Raw genomic sequence first — 23,771 nt, forward strand, 5'->3', positions numbered from 1 at the left:
TAGATACTTTTAAGAGGGTGGCTGGGATTGAGCTTAAGTGTTATATTAACTTGGAAATAGTACTGTTCACTTGCAGAAGAGTAGACCAGTAGGATGGTCTGAGGTTTAGCCTGAGAAAGGGTGTCTGCTGAATCTGTTCCTTAACTGGGAAAGCATTTAACATACTAGGTTCATTCAGTCAGTCTCAGAAGGAGAGACTAAGACAAACAATAGAAAAAAGCTGCCCAAGTTGTAAGAACTTCCAAGAGGAAGAGTTAAAAACTGGGTCAAGGAAACTTTTGATATAACCTTATTCCATAATTTTTAGAGTGAAGTTAACTATTTTAAAATAAACAACTTGAATAGGCATGTACTCATTCACAATTTATATTAGAAAATTAACAGAAAAGGTTTAATAAGAACTTGCTTATAGAAAACTTTAGTCTTTGATAGATTTTCATGTCCACTTTTCTCTAAAAATGAGCCCATTCCATATCCTTGTACTCACAAAAATTTGGAGTGAGCCTATGAAATTCAGCTGCAAACTTCAAACAAAGTCATTATACATGATTTCTTCTAGATAATATTCTTTTGTTGAGATTGTAGGGAATTTCTCTGTGGGACAACTCTATTTGCTGAGGCAAATACCCATAGTAGCATCATCGTTAAAAGGAAAATGAAACTATAGGAAATAAAGGCTGATATTTGAAAATGAAGGTAGTATCAATAAAATTTTTAGAAGAGGTTATAAAATAATTGAAATTAAGCTTTCTAAAAAATTAGCTGTTTTAAATGCTTGAAATATTTTTATAAAGATGTTGGTTTACAAGGTGGCCCCTGTACATAAAGGACAAGGAGAGACGGAAGAAAGAGGCAGCCCACTCCATATTAGTAGGCGACAGGTTTAATAAGCAAGGGAACTTATTTATGCAATTTGTCTTGGGCAACAGCAAGGTGACTAGATCTCAGCATCCGCCTGCCAGAGTCTTAAAGGTTTGTATAGAGGTCCTAACTAAATTCAGTCACTTATTCAGTCCAGATGGTCTCAGCGACACCTTACTCTCTCAAGGCTATGTCCTTGAAACAGCTGCTAGCATGGGATTAGTCATACATTTCAAGGACAAGGGAGGGGGTGAGAAGCCTCTGATTGCCTGGGTTCAGCTCGCAGGTCAACTGGCAGTCACAACCTCTTAATGACTGCCTTCTCAGGAATGTAACTAATATTATGTCATAACTATAAATGGAATATAACCTTTAAAAATTGTGAATCATTGTGATGTGCACGTGAAACTTATTAATATTGTACATCAAGTATACTTCAATAAAGAAATTTTTAAAAAGACAGTGCAAACTTATGGTTACACAAGGGGAAAGAGAGGGAGGGATAAATTAGGAGTTTGGGATTAAAATATACATACTACTGTATATAAAATAGATATCCAACAAGGACCTACTGTGTAGTGCAGGGAACTATACTCAATATCTTGTAACAACCTATAATGGAAGAGAATGTAAAAAAAGAATATATATATATATATATATATATATATGTATATATATATATATATATACACATACATATGTATATATATATATACATATATTTGTATAACTGAATCTCTTTGCTGTACACCTGAAACTAACATTGTCAATCAACTATATTTCAATAAAAATTTTAAAAAGACACAATAGACCTTTGACAAAAAAAAAGATAATCTAAATTATATATAAACCCTTTTTTTTTCTGACGGTTTATCATGTTTGTAATATATTCTTGTTTTCATAGACTTCAACTTCTTTTTAACTATTGATTTAATCCTTAACATCTGTTGGTATCAGTAAGCCCTGAACTTTTGAAATTATATCAAGTAGGATAGATCAATAGAATAAAATATTCAATAGTTGAAGTGAAAATTATTTCATGTAACTATTTACTTCTGACTATGTAGGAACATTTACAGATTCATGTATTTCCTTTTCTTATAAAATGATGAGAGGATTTTGAATATCAAGAGATTGTATTTCTGCTTCACATGTATTTGACATTTAGATTTTGCTACTTAAGTGGGCATTTTATGAGCTATGTTTCAACTCTATGTGACATAAAAATCCTCATAAAGGGACAAGAATGTTTCCTTTGAGGTCTTAACTCCTAGTCAGAGTGAAAGATTATAATACACATGTGCTTTTTGCTGTTCTACAGGTGGACATTGCCATAAGTCCTGCACTGACCGATGCTGGGGGCCCACAGAAAATCATTGCCAGACTTGTAAGTGTTCAACAATGAAAAGACATAGCCTTGAAATTGTCAAGTAATTTTAATAATTGATGCTTTTCACACTTCTGGTTATCAGAAACATGAAACTGAGCTTTTGCCTCCTTGTGGTAGATTTGATTCTATCTAAGTAAACTGCCTAATCTCAATGCTTTCAAATTGAATGTAATATGTAGTTGTTTCCTATATTTCTTTGTGGATTCTGGATTAATGATAGCAACACAAATGTGTTGCTATTAACCATGACTTCAGAGTCTGTACATCAGAGGAAGTAGGAAAACCAAATGTATACAAAATGATAATTAACTGAGTTTCAGGTTAACTGAATATCTCAGTACTTTTCCCAAAGAGTTACATCACTATTCATTCACTGGAGAAAGAAAGGAAAAGCGTACTGTGTACCCACTCTGTTCTAGGTACAGAGATATAAACTATGTGAATTATAAATATAGATTCACTATTAAATCACAAAATGTATCTCACACTCTAGTGTATATTGTTTCTTGTATGTCATTAAAATAAGTATGAGGGATGATCATCACTGCTAAGACATTTAAAAACAATGTATACTGAACATAAAGACAAATATCTAATGTTTTCAGCATTCTTAAAGTCATCTGATACTTAAATCAGCACTGAACGTTCACTCATCTTAAGGATAAATGTTTTCTTTAAAAAGGAAATACAGGGCTTCCCTGGTGGTGCAGTTGTTGAGAGTCCGCCTGCCGATGCAGGGGACACGGGTTCGTGCCCCGGTCTGGGAAGATCCCACATGCCGCACAGCGGCTGGGACTCTGAGCCATGGCCGCTGAACCTGTGCGTCCGGAGCCTGTGCTCCACAGCGGGAGGGGTCACAACAGTGAGAGGCCCGTGTACTGCAAAAACAAACAAACAAACAAAAACAACAACAACAAAAAAAGAAATACAAAATGCTCTATGTAAATGGTAAAGACATTTCTTCCTGTTATAATAACAGCTGAAATAATAAATGGAAAACAATGTGGAGGCTATTTGAAATGTATTTCTTTTTTTTAGCATAGAAGACACATAGAAAATATTATTAAAAATTTGAACATACAAATATTAGATATTGTGGACATCTGTTATACTGTTGGATTAAAGTGTAGACTTAAATTAACTTATTTAATAGAAACAATGTTTTATGGCAACAATGTTTTGACAAGAATTTTAAGCAGCATTCTAAAGTAAGATTAGATTACTGTGTGAAACACATTCACTATGATATTGGAGAAAATGTGTATTAATGAGAAGCAGAAATAACCAGTCCTTCATGACACAGAAGTATAAATCAGCCATGCAGAGGCAAAGGAGAATTGGAGAGAGAGAGTAACAGTTTTTGACAGTTTTTACTTCCTGGTTCTCTGGTCTTCCTGAGGTCCAAATGTACTTTTTTTTTTTTTTGTTAGGAACCTTAAGAAACACAATGTTCTAGTACACTGAAATTAGTTTTGCTACTTGCCACCAAGTGGGGGTGGGAGGAAGTCTTGGCTAAGAAAGTCATCAAGCCATAGCTCATGCTATCAAATCATCAGCCATGCAGTCATTAAATTCACCTAATTTTCCAGCATAGAAATTAAACTTACTATAATAACAGAAAATTGGCTTAATGGTGACCATGCCTATTCCACAGAGTCTAGCAAATTTAAATTCAGTAAACATTTACTTGTATCTGCTATGTGCAAATCCAAATTTTAGAGTAGTATTCATTTGCATGGATCTTTATGGTTTATAAAACATTTCCATTTTAAAATTTATTTTCACAATATTCCTATTAGTTTAAGGGGACAGTTTTCATTAGCCTCATTTCATAATTGGGGAAATGTAAGCTGAGGAAATGATTGTGGGAGCTGTTAAATTTACACAGCTGATACCTGGGACTTTAACTTAAGTGTCCTGAATCTAAGGATAGTACTGTTTCCTGTACACAATATTTCATAGCAGTTTAGTGGGCAAGGCCACTGGATTTAAAATCAGCCAGATGATACAAATCTCAGTTGTTTCCACTTTCTAACATGAGAAAGCAATTTAATTTTTCTAAGCCTCAGTTACCATATCTGTAAAATGGAGATATTACACTTACCTCAGAGGGCTGCTATTTTGTAATCAAATTCAATACAATAATGTGGTTGAAATGCTTAAATATGTTTTGGCATATACTAAGGGCTTAAAAATAATAGCTAATATTATAATAAGATAAAATAGATACTCCTAGAAAACTTAATCCAACTTAAAACGGAATGAATGGATGTGGAAGCAAAACTCCTGCAGGCCAGTTCCACCTATGAAGGCTACTGACATAGATGGCTGGGGAATAAAAAAGCAAAAACCCTGGAGTGAAGAGGAGGCTGCTTGCCCTTGACATTTGCTCCTGTTCTCTCTCTCCTTGTTTGAGATACTTGAAAGGTAAATTATGTATCCATATCTAAAAAGTCCAACATCCAGAGGCAAAATGTATTTTGGAAGTACTCAAAGATGTACTTACTGTAAGACCTGAATTTTAGAAATATGATCAGAAATTTTGTGAATTAGACCTCATGAGAGATTCCATAGAGATATTAGAACTCCAGAGAGTCCATGGAGATGTAACATCCATGATTAAACATTTTTCCAAAAAAAAATGTAAATTTTCCAGACTTCCTTTACATTGCTGATAGCCCTTCTGTTATTTAAAATATATTACCCTTAGGCCCACTTCAGATGCACTTATCTCTGAACCCTGATTGAACTTTTTAAAAATCAGAAAACAGTCTGGGCAAGTTTTTGAAAATATTCTGCTTTTTTTGTTGACTGACCATACAAAAGTAAATTTTAGGATCTGAAAGACATGATCTTATATCATTACTTACAAATGATTTCTTTCCTTATGACTGAAATAAGTTCACTTCACTGAGGCCTTCTCTGGAGGTATTCAACTTCATGATTTGCCAAGTATTTCCTTATTTTTATGGATAATTAGTCTTTGAGATTTTGCATATATTAAGGAAGAAAGGTAAAATATTTAGAAGCGCCACACCTTAGCTAAGGAAACTGACATTAAGAATACATTTCAGGGCTTCCCTGGTGGCACAGTGGTTGAGAGTCCACCTGCCCATGCAGGGGATGCGGGTTCGTGCCCTGGTCCGGGAAGATCCCACATGCTGCGGAGCGGCTGGGCCCGTGAGCCATGGCCGCTGAGCCTGCGCGTCCGGAGCCTGTGCTCCGCAATGGGAGAGGCCACAACCATGAGAGGCCCGCGTACCACAAAAAAAAAAAAAAAAAAAAGAATACATTTCATTCACCATATTATATCAATGCTGACATCCTCCCACAGGTGTTTCCTCCTAAAAAAGCAAGTATGCCAGGAATGATCCTCTGTGTCACTAAATGGTGAGGAGTCACCATAAAGACAAATGCTTCAGGTTCTAGGAGAACAAGTCCATGATAATGAATGACTTGCTAGGGTAAAATGAAGCAAAGAGTGATGATCAGAATGAAAACATCTCTGAACAGAGATATGGGAAAGGAAAAATGCTGGTGACAATGATGGTAAGCTTGAGAGCAGGTCTGTAGGGGTCAGAAGTTTTAAAAAGAAGAAATGAGGAAGAAGTTTTGTGATTTGTTTTTAATAGATTTCATGAAATGGAAAGAGAGCATGAATAAATTGACAGCTTACTATTGCAGAGGAACAAATTTTGACACCCTAATATGTGTCTCTTTGGCATGAGGATTCATTTAAGCTGATTATTTTTAAGGCCTGAAAGACTCAGAAGGAACCTTCCCCCTAACTGCCTAAAAGAGTGTAGTTAGAGGACCTGTTGCAGGGAGGGAACTATCACCACAGGTAACTATAGTGTGAACTAGATGTGGTAGATTAGGAGGAACTTAGCAAAGGCTGTTTGTTAATATTCCTCTCTGAGTCCCAGTGTCTTTGCATAGCCCTGCAAACATTTGTGTACCAAACCTTTGCTTTTCTCTCTCCATGTCAGTTGGCTTCATCCCCTTTGAAGTCCCAAACCACTTTGCCCAACATCCTCTTTTGTCTTTAGCTGAAGATGGTAGTTAAGGTGAGAGTTTCAGCCATTTTGGCGAGTTATTCAGTTTTGTTGGATTTCTCCCGTATATACATGTTATTCAACTTTTGTTTGATTTTCTCCTTTTAATCTGATTCATGTCAATATAATTCGTAGGCCAACCAGAAGAATCTAGACAGGTGGAGGAAAATTTTTCTTCCCAACACTATGGTCAACAGTTCACCATGCATAACTATAAAAACTTTAAATTTTTAGTAAAATTTGGTAACGTGTTGCAGATTCTTCTGTGTACTGGTTGCTACAGTTAGCTTTGATTGCCTGTTGAATAATGTATCATTTTCCTCTATAGCATTTCATAATGTTCAGACTGTAAACTCTGGAGCCAGAAGCTATTTTTAAAATGTTTTTTTTTCTAAAATGATCCAAAAATTAAAATGTTTTTCTAAACAAACTCCTAAAAAAAATTAGACAACCTAAAGAATTTTATAAATATTAAAGCAAGTTAATTGTGCTGGTAGAATCTAGCCAGCTGTTCCCTTCTTACTGTTTTACTCATGAGTCTGATTTTCTAAAATAACTTAAATTCATTCTTTTTAAATCCTTTTTGATGTTAGATCATCAGGACCCTATAAACCTAACAGAAATATTTCTCACATAGTTGCAAAAGGTCATAATAGAACTTATGAAGGAATACTGTGGGCCTGCATTATACATGGAGCCGTGACTCAAACTTGAAAGTGCTTTTAAGCTCAGTTAAATCGTGGCCGCATTGCTCCACAGCACAGCTTAAGTAAATTGATTCAGTGGATTAATGTACTCATGTAAGGGGAGACAAACTTATCTGCTGTGTGAAGTCTGAAGCTTATAGTAGTATTATTTAGCAGGCTTACTGGTAAGAATGACAACTCTCTCTATTCATAAGAACTGAGTCCTAAGGTTTGAGCTCGTAGGTTTAGGTGTGAGAGAGACTAAGCTTTAAGAAATAAATAATAATGATTAAAGGAAAGAAGTTATCTCTGTCCCTTCAAGATATATGAAGCACACATCTCATATAAAATAGATGCTGCATATCCTTTTTTATCTTTAAGCACAATATCAGGCCAGCTTTCTCCAGCCTCCTATTATCAGCCTGGGTGGTTGTTTCATTTTACACGTTCCTTTTATCATCTCAGTTAGGAACTGCATTTTAGAGGATGAGGGGAGCTTGTATCAAAATATTACAGTTTGATTCCCCCAACCTTATACATTGTGTATTAAAGTCGTTATAATTGTCTTTAACTGCTGGTTGTATAACTAAAATTTTCTCAGCTGATTACCTCTCAATCTATTCTTCAGTCTTCTAGTTGCTTTATAAGTGACATTTCTTGCTTAGAAACTAATTGAAAAATAAAGTGCACTTGACAATAGGTTAAAAAATTGTTTGTCTCTTAAATCAAAATGTCACACCAAAAAAGATAAATTAATGAGGAAATGCATGTTTCAATTACTGGAGTAAACAGATCTCTTCTGACCACTGAAATGTTCATTAAATTGATTAAAGCTAAGGCATTATTTTAACCAAAAGAAAACTTCTGGGGAATTTACCCTTTACTTCTAAAGTATTCTTCCTAGCTATGTTATCTCAAAATCTTTTTTTAATTAAAAATAAAGTAGCATTGAAATTAATACAAGCAGTGTATTTGTTCTGTTGTAGATAATTGTGAATGGAGGGTACTACTATATTGACAAAGTAAAAACTTGTTCCAAACAACACTTTATGTTATTTACTATTTCTATAAAGACATTATAGAACACGCTAGGAAAAAATTAGAAATTATTTAGCATTTTTCTCATTAATTTATCATGCTTGTGCACAAAGAAAATTACTTTCAGTAGTTACAATATATGAAAAATTTCAGTTTCATAAAAGGAAAAAAAAAACTTTGTCTGGCTTATGGATTCTATTCAGTTCTAGAGCAAAGCTTAGAAATATCTATATATCTATATCTACTTTTATTCATTCTAAAATATATCTGGAACTTCTTTGAAGTGAATATTCAAACCTAAGAAAATATATATTTTTGTTCCTCAAAATTTCAGCAAGAAAATGTAGCAACTCGAAACTAAATTATACTTTTTTCCATGAAATTTCCAAAAGTTTCCTATGGATTGCAAAACCAAAATGACAAATTGTGAAAATAATATACTAATTATACTTACATACATGCATATAGACACAGTTTGCTAAAGTGTAATCATATTTACAATCTTTGTGGAACAAACCCTGTTTAAAAAGAAGGTGCCAATGTAGTAAATATCCAATTAGATCAGAGAAAAGCAAGTGGGAGCTAATGGGGAAAAGAGAAAGCACTGAGCCAGCAGGCTCGATCAATCAGGATAACAGCGAACCTTTGTTAAAAGCCAACATCTTTAATTAAAACCTTTGTATTTTACTAATAACTTTGCATGTCCATAAGTCTTCTTATTGATTTCAATTATTTCCTTTTTTTTTTCCTTTTTTTGGATTTGTAGTTTCTGGAGATATTGTAAAATTAAGGGAAGCACTACGATAGACTCATTTGCATACATTTCTAAAATTATGCCCATCTAAAACATTTCCAAAAGTGACTCAAAAATATCCTTGTGGAAAATGAGAGAAAAATCTCTCCTAATATGCTGTTCATTTTGATATAAGTTGATAATATTTGTAGTAATTTGATGATCTTTCTCAAAGATTTAAAGAAAGTGTTGTTCATCTTAACTATAGGAGATAAAGTTATTTGAAATGCTCTGTAAAATACTGTCTAATGTGATTCAGGAAAAATCATGCTATGCTATGCTAAAGGCTCAAGGGGTATAAAGAAAGTATATAAAATTTTGCCTATTCTCTGGAAATGCTCTGGTACAAGACAAAGCCGAGGGGTGTTTGAAAAGGTCAAAAAGAATACTGAACTGAGGGCATCAAGAGAGATGTAGTCCTAGCTTTAAACTAACTCAGTTTCAAGGACTTCAGTTTCCCTAAGTTCCCTCATGTACAAAATGAAAAGTTTGAAAAAAGATGATTTTTGTTCATGCTTTTTTGCATGGTTAGGATATTTGCGTGTGTGTGCATGTGCGTGTTTATTAGCCATAGATATAGATGATATGTGCATAGTCATAGACACAGATTTATGTACAGATAGTTTGGGGGAATTATTTAGTGGCAGTTTTAGCCTACTGACAGTGATGCTGTCTACTAGGAAAGCCTGAGGCACTCACCTGGCCCCCTACTACTTGAGGGCAGTACCCACAAACATTTTCTGGACCAGAGTCAACATTGTGGCTGGATGAGTCCTTGTGGTACTTATTATGATTTCAAGGCACACCTCAGCAACAACCATCAGGGAACTTTGAAAAAGCAAGGGTTGTCACTCACAGGTCTTCGAGGTATGGCAGGCTCAATGGCTACATGGCGGGGTCACGGGTAGAGAGTAAGACAAAGTATGAACCTGGGGCTCTTCCTGTATTAGATTTGGGAGTGGGGTACCTAGGGTTTCACAGATTCACTATTTATTGGCAAATTTAAAATATAAGAGCAGGAATTCAGGTGTGGGAATGGAAAAAGTGGGGTCACTTAAAACATTAGTTATCTAGGTTACATAGAGCTTTCTGAAAGGGGAACTTCATGAGTGGGGGCAGTTTGGCTTCTTTTCTAGGTGTTTTACTAGCAGCTGTGTCATACAGCTGGCTATATGTTTATTTGAGATGGATGTCTTTGAAATGGATGCCTTGACAATCAAAAGCTTAATGTCAGGCATTTACACCACAGGAGTGCAAGCTGTGGGTTGGATAGAAGTAGGTAACCTAGCAGTGAGATCAGAGAGTGAGTACTACACTTTTGAAGGATTATTGAGAGTATGTTGAGAAGAAAAGTCAGAAATATCTGAAAATGTTACGATTAGAAGAATTTTGTTATTATGGTAGTAATGATAATTTATTCTGAATATTTTACAGCAAAAGAGTTGACAGTCATTAGAATACTATCTTTGACTATAGAAGAGTTCAAAATTATCTACATCTGATATGAGAGTGTCATTTGATGAAGAGAACACTCATACTCACTGTTTGCTCCAGGAGTGAAAAAAAGAAGTGTGAGATGTCATTCTCAGAAAAGCAAGCACTTGCGTACCACTCTCATGGTTAGGGAGTTGTGCAAGCCTGGAGAAAAATATCCTCCTTAGAGTTCTGCTTTGCATTAATCTGAGATGTATCATCTATTTATTGACTTAATTGGTTCAGCTAGAGGAAGAATTAAGTAACTGGCATGGGGATGAGGAAGAAAAGAAGGGGATACTGGATACTCATCAATTGTCCTTATGTCAAGTAACATTTTTACTCATTATATTAGAATAAATGTGAATTTCCTAAATATCAGATATATTCCATTTCCCAAGTCAATATCAATTTTATGCATTAAATTTGACAGTTTATAATGGTATCATGGATGCTTCTTTCCATTAACATAGATTTTCCAAGAGAAATAGTCACTATATTAATTCATGATGAAGTTATAAAAGATAAACCAGAAACATAATTTTCACGTTACTACCTCACTGATAATGGTTACTTTTGGTTTATCCAAAGTCCTTTTGCTCATGAAATTTGTTTTAATTGAAATGATAGAGCATTATGACTCTAAGAATAACTCAGGTTTTGTTCTGATTTGAATGCTTCTTGAACTCAGATAACTGTTACCCAGGGAGATTATTTTTCTATACAATGAGGATGTTGCATGTATTTAAGGTGTATTTAATTTCATTGACTAGGGGAGGGGTGGAGGTGAGAGACAGAAAGACAGACTCTGACACTTACAGGTAATTACAGATAATTTAAAATAAAAATCAAACCACAGTATTTTACCAAGACATAACAGAAAACTTAAATGAATGAAGAATTACCACACTGCAAGATGAGAAGACTCAAATGATGAAAATGTCAGTTGTTCTAAAATTAAGCTATGTATTTAACCATCTTCAATCAATTCCCAATGTTTCATTTTGTTTTTAATTGAACAAAATTAATCTAAAGTATTCCTGGAAAATACATTTAATAAAATAGCCAGACATTTAAAGGGAATAGCTATGTGGAAGGATGCTCCCCAAGTATTAAAATGTTAAAAAGTAATAAGTATTAAAGCAGCATGGTATTAGTTCAGAATGGAATTGGCTCAATGGAGTGTAATAGAAAGTTCAGATAGAGTCTAAAGTCTATATGGTAATTTGGTTTTTATAAAGTTAGCATTTTTTAATGACAAATGTATAGATTATTCAATAAATAGTGTTAGAACAAATGGTTCACAATATGGAAAAAGTAAAGTTAGATCCCCACCATAAAACAAAACATGAGATGAATTGTACATTAAAAGTTTAAAAGGCATCAGAAAGACTATAGATTATAGATGGATTGTAGACTAAAAGTTTAAAAAGCATGAAATAGATTGTAGACGAAAAGTTACAAAAGCATGAAATAGATTGTAGATGAAAAGTTAAAAAAGCATGAAATAACTGAAAGTACTAGAAAAATGTAGGTAAAATCTATGACATGATGACTTTTTTCCCCCTTTTATCACCATTAAAGTTTTGACTTGTCATTTTATTTTTAAATATTTTTAACATTTTTATTGGAGTATAATTGCTTTACAATGTTGTGTTAGTTTCTGCTGTATAACAGAGTGAATCAGCTATATGTATACATATATCCCCATATCCCCTCCCTCTTGCGTCTCCCTCCCACCCTCCCTATCCCAACCCTCTAGGTGGTCACAAAGCACCGAGCTGATCTTCCTGTGCTGATCTCCCTGTGCTATGTGGCTGCTTCCCACTAGCTATCTATTTTACATTTGGTAGTGTAGATATGTCAGTGCCACTCTCTCACTTCGTCCCAGCTTACCCTTCCCCTCCCCACGTCCTCGTCTATTCTCTACCTCTCCGTCTTTTTTTAAAAAAAAACATGACATAAAAGGTAGAAATTTTAAAAGAAGAAAAATATTATTTTAATTACATTAGACTGTTTTATATTTTTAAAACAAAGTATTTTAATAAAATTTAAGAGAATTAAAAATTTTCACAAGAAATTTGTAAAAAATGTTGTCTTCACTTATAAACAATTACATAAATTTTTAAAAAAAACTAATTATTTTCATAATTAGATTGTCAAAGTTAAAAATAATGATAATTCCTTGTGAGGATTAAAAATATACAGAGAAAATCAATCTCAGTTACTGTCTTGAATTATTATTATTATTTTTTGTATTTATTGCATTTTTTTTTGTTCATTCATCTGCTGATGGACCTTTGGGTTGCTTCCACCTCTTGGCTATAGTGAATAGTGCTTCTGTGAACATGGATATACAAATCTCTTCTAGACCCTACTTTCAGTTCTTTTGGATATACACCCAGTGAATTACTTATGGATGTGTATTTTGTGCTCTTTTAACTGTCACACTACCTTGGAGCTATAACAGGGAGGTCAGCATATAGACACCCCAAAATTGACATTGGTTATTGATGTGGTAAGAAAATATTTTTAAAATTTGCGTATTTATAGTGACATATTTCTCTAAAAACATGCATTGCTTATGTAATTTCAGAATTTTAAAAAAGGAAGGAACAAAAAAAATTATACTCTTTTTATTATGACTCTTTTTGTAATTTTTGGGGATGTCCAAAGTTTTGTCTATATCAGAGAGATGATAATTTTTAGTGATATATTAATAATACATAAAAGCTTTAAATATCTATAGATATATTATTTTTTATAAAAATTTTACTCAGAGAGATCCCAAATGTTGTTTTATACTGGCCCACAGTTTAACACACTGCCATGTAGGACAAAATCAGACTTAACTACCCTAAGTTTTCATTGTGACGTTGGGAATATAAAACACAAACTTCTGGGAATCACCAGTCTCAGTGGTGCAACTCTGGAGGAAAAGCACTGTGGCAGGCATTGTTGTGCAATGATTTTCCATAGCCTCTGGGATCATAAAACCTCAGAAAAAGAAAATTTCATGTCCAGTGGCTTTACATTCCTGAATTCATTAGAAGGCCAATTTGCTGCACATATATAAAAGAAGCACTAAGATTAGTTCCCTAATTTTCTATTTTGACCTTTGTACATACAATTGAATAGTGCTCTCCAATCACTGGTTGCAATTCATTAGTGGATTGTAAAGTCATTTCTGTGGACCCTGACCATGACCAACATTAAATTTTTATTGAAATAGAATACATTAGAATAAAATAAACCAGATTACAATAGAATAGAAAAGACAGTATCAAAATGCTTTGCACCTAATTAGGGTCAATATAATGCCTTAAAACTTTTCGTCATGGATATCTGTACTGAGCCATGATGTAAAATTGTACTATAAATTGTGATAAAAAAAAAAGTTGGAAAAACACCAAAAAGGAACATCATTTAACTTTTAGGCAGGCGTGATTATCCTTTTTAAAAAAATAAACTCAAACATACATTCTATGAGAATAAAAGTAATATTTTGAAAACATTCGTTTGTATATGCTTGAAGCATGTGTTTTTGGTGTAACTATTTTAGGTAGTTCCACTTTAAAATTCTGTTATTACTGAGACATGGACTTGAATGTTGGCCTTATCTGGGCCTCAGTTTTCTCCTCTTTAAAAGCAGTAGGTTAAATTCAATCATATATAAGGGTCTATAAAATGCTAAACATAAAATAATCTTATTTCTATGGCTTTTGCTATAAATTTGAAGAGGATTTGAATAATATCTTAGTCTTCATTACTCATCATTTGTAATTGTGTTGTTACTTAAAATGATTATACAACTAATTATTTTTCAAGAGTGTAAAGCAGTTATGTGTAGATCATTTTAGTTATTCCATGTTATATATATATATATATATATATATATATATATATATATATATATATATATATATATATTTTAGAACTTAATTTTTTTCCAGTTGTATGGAGATATAAATGACATACAGTACTGTATATGTTTAGGTGTCCAGCATAGTAATTTGACTTATATACATCATGAAATGATGATCATGATAAGTTTAGTGAGCATCCATCATCTCATATCAATACAAAATTAAAGAAATAAGGAAAAAAACATTTTTTCCTTACGATGAGAACTCTTAGGATTACTCTCTAGACAACTTTCATATTTATAGTACAGTAGTGTTAATTATCTTTATCATGTTGTACATTACATCTCTAGTACTTATTTATCTTATGACTGGAAGTTTTGTACCTTCTTTAAAATTTATTTATTTATTTATTTTCACACACACACACACACACACACACACACACACACACACACACACACACTGTATTTTACTTTTACAAGAGATAAATGAACTGACACCAAGCATTGTAAATGGATGATCACAACAAAAGCAACAATGATTGCAATTACCAAACATGAAACACACTCATACTATGTCATAATATTGACATTCAGTCCAGGAATCCTCCACTGTAACAGCTCCTTTATATTGCAGTGAAAATTTATTTGTATATTTTTTGCCTCTGAGTCTTTGTGGGATTTTTTTTATTATTCAAACAGGAAATCACAAAAATTGTAATCATCCTCATCAGTTCACTCAGTCCCATGTAATTAATTTTTTAAAATCTTGATCTTTTGTTAGCACCTATATGAATTCATCAGTTTTCCATTAGAGTTCTGAAAATGCTTATTCATTCAGTTCAGCAATATAGTCAGTTACCAGAAACCTGTACTTGTCAAAGTCTTTTCCATGAATTCCTTGAAGATGAAACCCTTTTATAGGAATATTTTTGCAAAAGAATCAGAGTACACCCAGAACTGTCTGTAACTGACAAAAGACTTAAAAATGACCACAGTTAAAGATTTGATGAAAGTACATAATAAAGCAATTGAAAAGAAAATTTAGTTATTTCTGAGATATACATTTTAAAGTAATAACTAGAATTATGACTTATAACATTATACCAGAACATATAAGATTTTTAGAAATTTCATGTAATGGCTGAAACATTTATATTAACATATTTCATACAAATAACCTAAAGAAAGTTTAGTATTAGTTTTTTTGTTTTTTTGTTTGTTTGTTTATACTGCAGGTTCTTATTACTCATCAATTTTATACACATCAGTGTATACATGTCAAACCCAATCGACCAATTCAGCACACTACCATCCCCACCCCACCACGGTTTTCCCCCCTTGGTGTCCATACATTTGTTCTCTACATCTGTGTCTCAACTTCTGCCTTGCAAAACAGTTCATCTATACCGTATTTCTAGGTTCCACATACATACATTAATATATGATATTTGTTTTTCTCTTTCTGACTTACTTCACTCTGTATGACAGTCTCTAGATCCATCCACGTCTCAACAAATGACTCAATTTCGTTCCTTTTTATGGCTGAGTAATATTCCATTGTATATATGTACCACACCTTCTTTATCCATTCGTCTGTCAATGGGCATTTAGGTTGCTTCCATGACCTGTCTATTGTAAATAGTGCTGCAATGAATATTGGGGTGCATGTGTCTTTTTGAATTATGGTTTTCTCTGGGTATATGCCCAGTAGTGGGATTGCTGGATCATATGGTAATTCTATTTTAAGTTTTTTTAAGGAACCTCCATACTGTTCTCCATAGTGGCTGTATCAATTTATATTCCCACTAACAGTGCAAGAGGGTTCCCTTTTCTCCACACCCTCTCAAGAATTTGTTGTTTGTAGATTTTCGGATGATGCCCATTCTAACTGGTGTGAGGTGATACCTCATTGTAGTTTTGACTTGTATTTCTCTAATAATTAGTGATGTTGAGCAGCTTTTCATGTGCTTCTTGGCCATCTGTATGTCTTCTTTGGAGAAATGTCTATTTAGATCTTCTGCCCATTTTTGGATTGGGTTGTTTGTTTCTTTAATATTGAGCTGCATGAGCTGTTTATATATTTTAGATATTAATCATTTGTCGCTTGATTCTTTTGCAAATATTTTCTCCCATTCTGAGGGTTGTCTTTTTGTCTTGTTTATGGTTTCCTTTGCTGTGCAAAAGCTTTGAAGTTTCATTAGGTCCCATTTGGTTATTTATTTTTGTTTTTATTTCCATTACTCTAGGAGGTGGATCAAAAAAGACCTTGCTGTGATTTATGTCAAAGAGTGTTCTTCCTATGTTTTCCTCTAAGAGTTTTGTAGTGTCCAGTCTTACATTTAGGTCTCTAAACCATTTTGAGTTTATCTTTGTGTACGGTGTTAGGGAGTGTTCTAATTTCATTCTTTTACATGTAGCTCTCCAGTTTTCCCAGCACCACCTATTGAAGAGACTGTCTTTTCTCCATTGAATATCTTTGCCTCCTTTGTCATAGATTAGTTGACCATAGTTGCGTGGGTTTATCTCTGGGCTTTCTATCTTGTTCCACTGATCTATGTTTCTGTTTTTGTGCCAGTACCATATTGTCTTGATTACTGTAGCTTTGTAGTATAGTCTGAAGTCAGGGAGTCTGATTCCTCCAGCTCCGTTTTTTTCCTTCAAGATTGCTTTGGCTATTCGGGGTCTTTTGTGTCTCCATACAAATTTTAAGATGATTTGTTCTAGTTCCATAAAAAATGCCATTGGTAGTTTGATAGAGATTGCATTGAATCTGTAGATTACTTTTGGTAGTATAGTCATTTTCACAATATTGATTCTTCCAATCCAAGAACATGGTATATCTCTCCATCTGTTGGTATTATCTTTAATTTCTTTCATCAGTGTCTTATAGTTTTCTGCATACAGGTATTTTGTCTCCCTAGGTAGGTTTATTCCTAGGTATTTTATTCTTTTTGTTGCAGTGGTAAATGGGAGTGTTTACATAATTTCTCATTCAGATTTTTCATCATTAGTGTATAGGAATGCAAGAGATTGTTGTGCATTACTTTTGTATCCTGCAACTTTACCAAATTAATTGATTAGCTCTAGGAGTTTCCTGGTAGCATTTTTAGGATTCTCTATGTATAGTATCATGTCATCTGCAAACAGTGACAGTTTTACTTCTTCTTTTCCAATTTGTATTCCTTTGATTTCTTTTTCTTCTCTGATTACAATAGCTAGGACTTCCAAAATGATGTTGAATAATAGTTGTGAGAGTGGACATCCTTGTCTCATTCCTTATCTTAGAGGAAACGCTTTCAGTTTTTCACCATTGAGAATGATGTTTGCTGTTGGTTTGTCATATATGGCCTTTATTATGTTGAGGTAGGTTCCCTCTATGCCCATTTTCTGGAGAGTTTTTATGATAAATGAGTGTTCAATTTTGTCAAGAGCTTTTTCTGCCTCTACTGAGATGATCATATGGTTTTTATTCTTCAATTTGTTAATATGGTGTATCATATTGATTGATTTGCATATTTTGAAGAATCCTTGCATCCCTGAGATAAATCCCACTTGATCATGGTGTATGATCCTTTTAATGTGTTGTTGGATACTGTTTGCTAGTATTTTGTTGAGGATTTTTGCATCTATATTCATCAGTGATATTGGTCTGTAATTTCCTTTTCTTGTAGTATCTTTGTCTGGTTTTGGTATCAGGGTGATGGTGGCCTCATAGAATGAGTTTGGGAGTGTTTCTTCCTGTGCAAATTTTTGGAGGATTTTGAGAAGGATGGGTGTTATCTCTTCTCTAAATGTTTGATAGAATTCACCTATGAAGCCATCTGTTCCTGGACTTTTGTTTGCTGGAATATTTTTAATCGCACTTTGAATTTCATTACTTGTGATTGGTCTGTTCATATTTTCTGTGTCTTCCTGGTTCAGTCTGGAACGTTATACCTTTCTAAGAATTTGTCCATTTCTTCCAGATTGTCCATTTTATTGGCATAGATTTACTTGTAGTAGTCTCTTAGGATGCTTTGTATTTCTGTGGTGTCTGTTGTAACTCCTTTTTCATTTCTAATTTTATTTATTTGAGTGTTCTCCCTGTTTTTCTTGATGAGTCTGGCTAATGGTTTATCAATTTTGTTTATCTTCTCAATGGACCAGCTTTTAGTTTTATTGATCTTTGCTATTGTTTCCATCATTTTTTTTTTCATTTATTTCTGCTCTGATCTTTATGACTTCTTTCCTTCTGCTAACTTTGGATTTTGTTTGTTCTTCTTCTGCAGTTCCTTTAGGTGTAAGGTTAGATTGTTTACTTGAGATTTTTCTTGTTTCTTGAGGTAGGCTTGTATCGCTATAAACTTCCCTCTTAAAACTGCTTTTTCTGTGTCCCATACATTTTGGATCTTCGTGTTTTCATTATCATTTTTCTCTAGGTATTTTTGATTTCCTCTGATTTCTTCAGTGATCTCTTGGTTATTTAGTAATGTATTGTTTAACCTCCATGTGTTTGTGTTATTTATGTTTTTTTCCCTGTAATTCTTTTGTAATCTCATAGTGTTGTGGTCAGAAAAGATGCTTGATATGATTTCAATTTTCTTAAGTTTACTGAGGCTTGATTTGTGACCCAAGATGTGATCTATCCTGGAGAATGTTCCATGCAAACTTGAGAAGAAAGTATAATCTGCTGTTTTTCGATGGAATGTCCTATAAATATTAATTAAATATATCTGCTCTATTGTGTCATTTAAATCTTCTGTTTCCTTATTTATTTTCATTTTGGATGATCTGTCCATTGGTGTAAGTGAGGCATTAAAGTCCCCCACTATTATTGTGTGACTGTCGATTTCCTCTTTTATATCTGTTAGCAGTTGCCTTATGTATTGTAGTGCTCCTATGTTGGGTGCATATATATTTATAATTGTTATATCTTCTTTTTGGATTGATCCCCTGATCATTATATTGTGTCTTTCCTTGTCTCTTGTAACATTCTTTATTTTAAAGTCTATTTTTTTCTGATATGAGTATTGCTACTCCAGCTTTCTTTTGATTTTCATTTGCATGGAATATCTTTCTCCATCCCCTCACTGTCAGTCTGAATGTTTCCCTAGGTCTGAAGTGGGTCTCTTGTAGACAGCCTATATATGGTTCTTGTTTTTATATTCATTCAGCAAGCCTGTATCTTTTGTTTGGAGAATTTAATTCATTCATGTTTAAGGTAATCATCGATATGTATGTTCCTATGACCATTTTCTTAATTGTTTTTGGTTTGTTTTTGTAGGTCCTTTTCTTCTCTTGTGTTTCCCACTTAGAGAAGTTCTTTTAGCATTTGTTGTATAGCTGGTTTGGTGGTGCTGAATTCTCTTAGCTTTTGCTTGTCTGTAAATCTTTTGATTTCTCCATCAAATCTGAATGAGATCCTTGGGGGTAGAGTAAGCTTGGTTGTAGGTTCTTCCATTTCATCACTTTAAGTATATCATGCCACTCCCTTCTGGCTTGTAGAGTTTGTGCTGAGAAATTAGCTATTAACCTTATGGGAGTTCCTTTGTATTTTATTTTTCGTTTTTCCCTCGCTGCTTTCAATAATTTTTCTTTGCCTTTAATTTTTGCCAATTTGATTACTGTGTGTCTCGGTGTGTTTCTCCTTGGGTTTATCCTGTATGGGACTCGCTGCATTTCCTGGAGTTGGGTGGCTATTTCCTTTCGCATGTTAGGGAAGTTTTTGACTATAATCTCTTCAAATATTTTCTTGGGTCCTTTCTCCCTCTCTTCTCCTTCTGGGACCCCTATAATGCGAATGTTGTTTAGTGTTGTCCCAGAAGTCTCTTAGGCTGTCTGCATTTCTTTTCATTCTTTTTTCTTTATTCTATTCCACAGCAGTGAATTACACCATTCTGTCTTCCAGGTCACTTATCCGTTCTTCTGCCTCAGTTATTCTGCTATTGATTCCTTCTAGTTTAGTTTACATTTCAGTTATTTTATTGTTCATCTCTGTTTGTTCTTTAATTCTTCTAGGTCTTTGTTAAACATTTCTTGCATCTTCTCAATCTTTGCCTCCATTCTTTTTCCGAGGTCCTGGATTATCTTTAGTGTCATTATTCTGTATTCTTTTTCTGAAAGGTTGCCTATCTCCACTTCATTTAGTTGTTTTTCTGGGGATTTATCTTGTTTCTTCAGCTGGTACATAGCCCTGTGCCTTTTCATCTTGTGTGTCTTTCTTTGAATATGGTTTTTGTTCCACAGGCTGCAGGATTGTAGTCTAGCTTCTGCTGTCTGCCCTCTGGTGGATGAGGCTATGTAAGAACCTTGATGTGAGGGACTGCTGGTGGGTAGAGCTGATGTGAGGGACTGCTGGTGGGTAGAGCTGACTGTTGCTCCGGTGTAAAACTTTAATCCACTTGACTGTTGAAGGGTGGGTCTGGTTTCCCTCCCTGTTGGTTGTTTGGCCTGAGGCAACCCAATACTGGAGCCTACCTGGGCTTTTTGGTGGCGCTAATGACAGACTGTGGGAGGGCACATGCAAAGGAGTACTTCCCAGATCCTCTGCTGTCAGTGTCCTTGTCCCCACAGTGAGCCACAACCTCCCAACCCCCGCCTCTACAGGAGACCCTCCAACACTAGCCGGTAGGTCTGGTTCAGTCTCCTCTGGGTTCACTGCTTCTTCCCCTGGGTCCCAGTGTACACACTACTTTGTGTGTGCCCTCCAAGAGTGGAGTCTCTGTTTTCCCCAGTCCTGTTGAAGTCCTGCAATCAATTACCACTAGGCTTCAAAGTCTGATTCTCTAGAAATTCCTCCTCTCGCTGCCAGACCCCCCAGGTTGGTAAGCCTGACTTGGGGCTCAGAAACTTCACTCCAGTGGGTGGACTTCTGTGGTATAAGTGTTCTCCAGTCTGTGATTCACCCACCCACCAGTTATGGGATTTGATTTTACTGTGATTGCACCCCTCCTACCATCTCATTGTGGCTTCTCCTTTGTCTTTGAATGTGGGGTATCTTTTTTGGTGAGTTCCACTGTCTTCCTGTTGATGATTGTCCAGTAGCTAGTTGTGATTCTAGTGTTCTCGCAAGAGAGAGTGAGAGCACGTCCTTCTACTCCACCATCTTAGTTCCTCCTCCCATGTTGTATTTTAAATAGTTTTTGGAAATATGTTCCTCCCACCCTCACCCCCTTTGGTCTTTAGACACCTATTGTTTGTGGCTCTTTAATGTAAACATATTAAGGAAGATATATACAATTCTGGAAATTAATTTAAAACCCTACTTTATAATAAATTATGTGACATAGGATAAGCTAGTTAAATATTTTTTAAATATTAATTTCTTCATCTGTAACACTGGGATAATTAACTTGCTCTGCCAAATGCATAGATTATTTCATATTATAGTTTTTTTTAGGAAAATTTTTGTCATACTCAAATGTATAGAGTTAAAAGTGAAAATGTATCCCCATCAATGAGCACCATTCCCCCCAACCTACATTTTTCCATAAAGTGATTACTTTATGGTAATGTTTGGTATATATGTGTATATTCATGTGTTTATTTATTCACATAAGCATATATAAATTCTGGGATTTTGTTTTACAAAAATGAGTAAACTATATTTACTCTTCTATCACTTTTATTTCATTGTACATTATATTTTCAAAATCCTTTCATTTCAGCAGATTGAGATTAACTTCATTCTTTATTTAGTGCTGCAGGGGTTTCCCAAGTTCTGGGTGAACTGTAATTTACTTAAATTCCTTCTTAGTGGACATTAAGTTACATTCTATTAGTCTCAATTACAACCAGTGAGCATTTTAAATACATATCTGTCCATATGTACACATTTTTCTGTGTCAGATTGCTAGAAATAAAACTGCTTGGTTACATGTGAATTTACATACACAAATTTGTTAGCAGCAAATTACTCTTCAAAAATCTTGTATCAATTTTGCTACACACCAATAGTTTGCCCAATCTTTAACTTGCATGAAAACTAGATATTTTTTTTTTCATTTAAGAATTATGTACACAACAACATTTCCCTGATTTAATTTATAGTTCCTGGGTTATAGCTGAAGTTAAATGTCATTTTTACATAATTATTGAGCATTTCTATTTTTTCTTAAACTTTCTATTCATAGTCTTTGCTCAATTTTTCTACAGTATTTTGATTTGAATGACTTCATATATAATTAGTGTGAATCTTTATATATTATAAATATTGCAAATACTTAAATTGTCTCCAGAGAGTAACAAATGTGGAAACCTCAAAGTGTTATATGAATCATTAAAGTAGTTTCCAACTTACTATGTGTCAGGATCTACTTCACCCAAAGAAGATTTATCTACATGGTGTTATTTTGGCACTCTATCTATATCTATATCTACATGTATACCTTTCCTATATGTATATCTATCTCTATATGTATGATCTATATACCTGTCATCTATCTATATGTTATTCATCTCTATATATCTATGTCTATATCTGTATCATCTATGTTATCTCAATATCTCTATCTCTATATATGTATGTACATTATTGGTTTATATTATTGTGTAAGTAGCTATTAATAATGCATAGTATCCTTGAAACTCCCTGATGTTTTCATCACCATAGATTGCATATGGGCTTGTGTGTGACTATCCTCAAACATTTATTGATGCTTTTATTTATTTATTTTTTTTTTAATTTTTATTTTTTATTTTTTTGCGGTACGCGGGCCTCTCCCTGTTGCAGCCTCTCCCGTTGCGGAGCACAGGCTCTGGATGCGCAGGCTCAGAGGCCATGGCTCACGGGCCCAGCCGCTCCGCGGCACGTGGGATCCCCCCGGACCGGGGCACGAACCCGTGTCCCCTGCATCGGCAGGCGAACTCTCAACCACTGCGCCACCAGGGAAGCCCTATTGATGCTTTTAAAGTGTCAGGTACTGTACTAAGGTTTGAACATAAAAGGTAAATACAAATTGGTTTGTGCCTCCAACGTTCTGTATTCATGATGTAGATGGTCGCAGAAGTACCCAATTACTACATAATGGGGTTAGGGCTGTAATAGAAATCTGTATGCCATGAAATGAGATCACCAAGAACAAACTTTAGGGGGATGCAAGGTAAGGGCTCCTAGGTAAGGGATTCAATGAAGGGTTAAGAAAGGGATTTCTATTGACTTGACCTTTGAAGAATGTGTAGACATCAGATAGGCAGAACAGGAGTTTAGAACATGAAAAAACAGGATAAAAAAAGGCAGTTTAAGAAATAGACAGTAGAGTTTATAATGAGGCTTGGTAACCAACCTATTTGGCTGTGAGGGAGAGAAGAGAAGAATTTGAGATTGGGTTCCAAGTTAGAAGTTGGATCAATTAAGTCAACCATGGCAGTAGTCACTGAGATCAAGACTATAGGCAGAGATTAGTGCTGTGGCTGGATTGAGGATGGAAATAAAATCTTAGTTATGTCCTTTATGAGTCTTAGGTATTTCTTATTCATCCAAGTAGAAGTGCCTAATAAATATCAGTTACTAATTGGAAACTAAGGTGAGATATTTAGAGATTGTGAAAAGGGGCTGGAGATAGATATTTGAGATACATCAGAAAGTGTTATAAGTGACTCTTGAAAAATGCTTGGCTCTCTGAGGGTA

General features: G+C 34.4%; 1 protein-coding gene across 1 annotated transcript in view; it reads left to right on the forward strand.

Annotated features, from left to right (window-relative positions):
* ERBB4 (erb-b2 receptor tyrosine kinase 4) overlaps positions 1-23,771 on the forward strand; it is a 728,717-nt gene that overhangs the window by 378,870 nt on the left and 326,076 nt on the right. Inside the window, exon 4 of the mRNA XM_060107375.1 lies at positions 2,183-2,248. Coding sequence (XP_059963358.1) covers positions 2,183-2,248 — 66 coding nt within the window. The remainder of the gene's footprint in view (positions 1-2,182; positions 2,249-23,771) is intronic.

This window comes from Mesoplodon densirostris, chromosome 8, assembly GCF_025265405.1.
Source record: "Mesoplodon densirostris isolate mMesDen1 chromosome 8, mMesDen1 primary haplotype, whole genome shotgun sequence".
In the NCBI taxonomy this organism is placed as follows: Eukaryota; Metazoa; Chordata; class Mammalia; order Artiodactyla; family Ziphiidae; genus Mesoplodon; species Mesoplodon densirostris.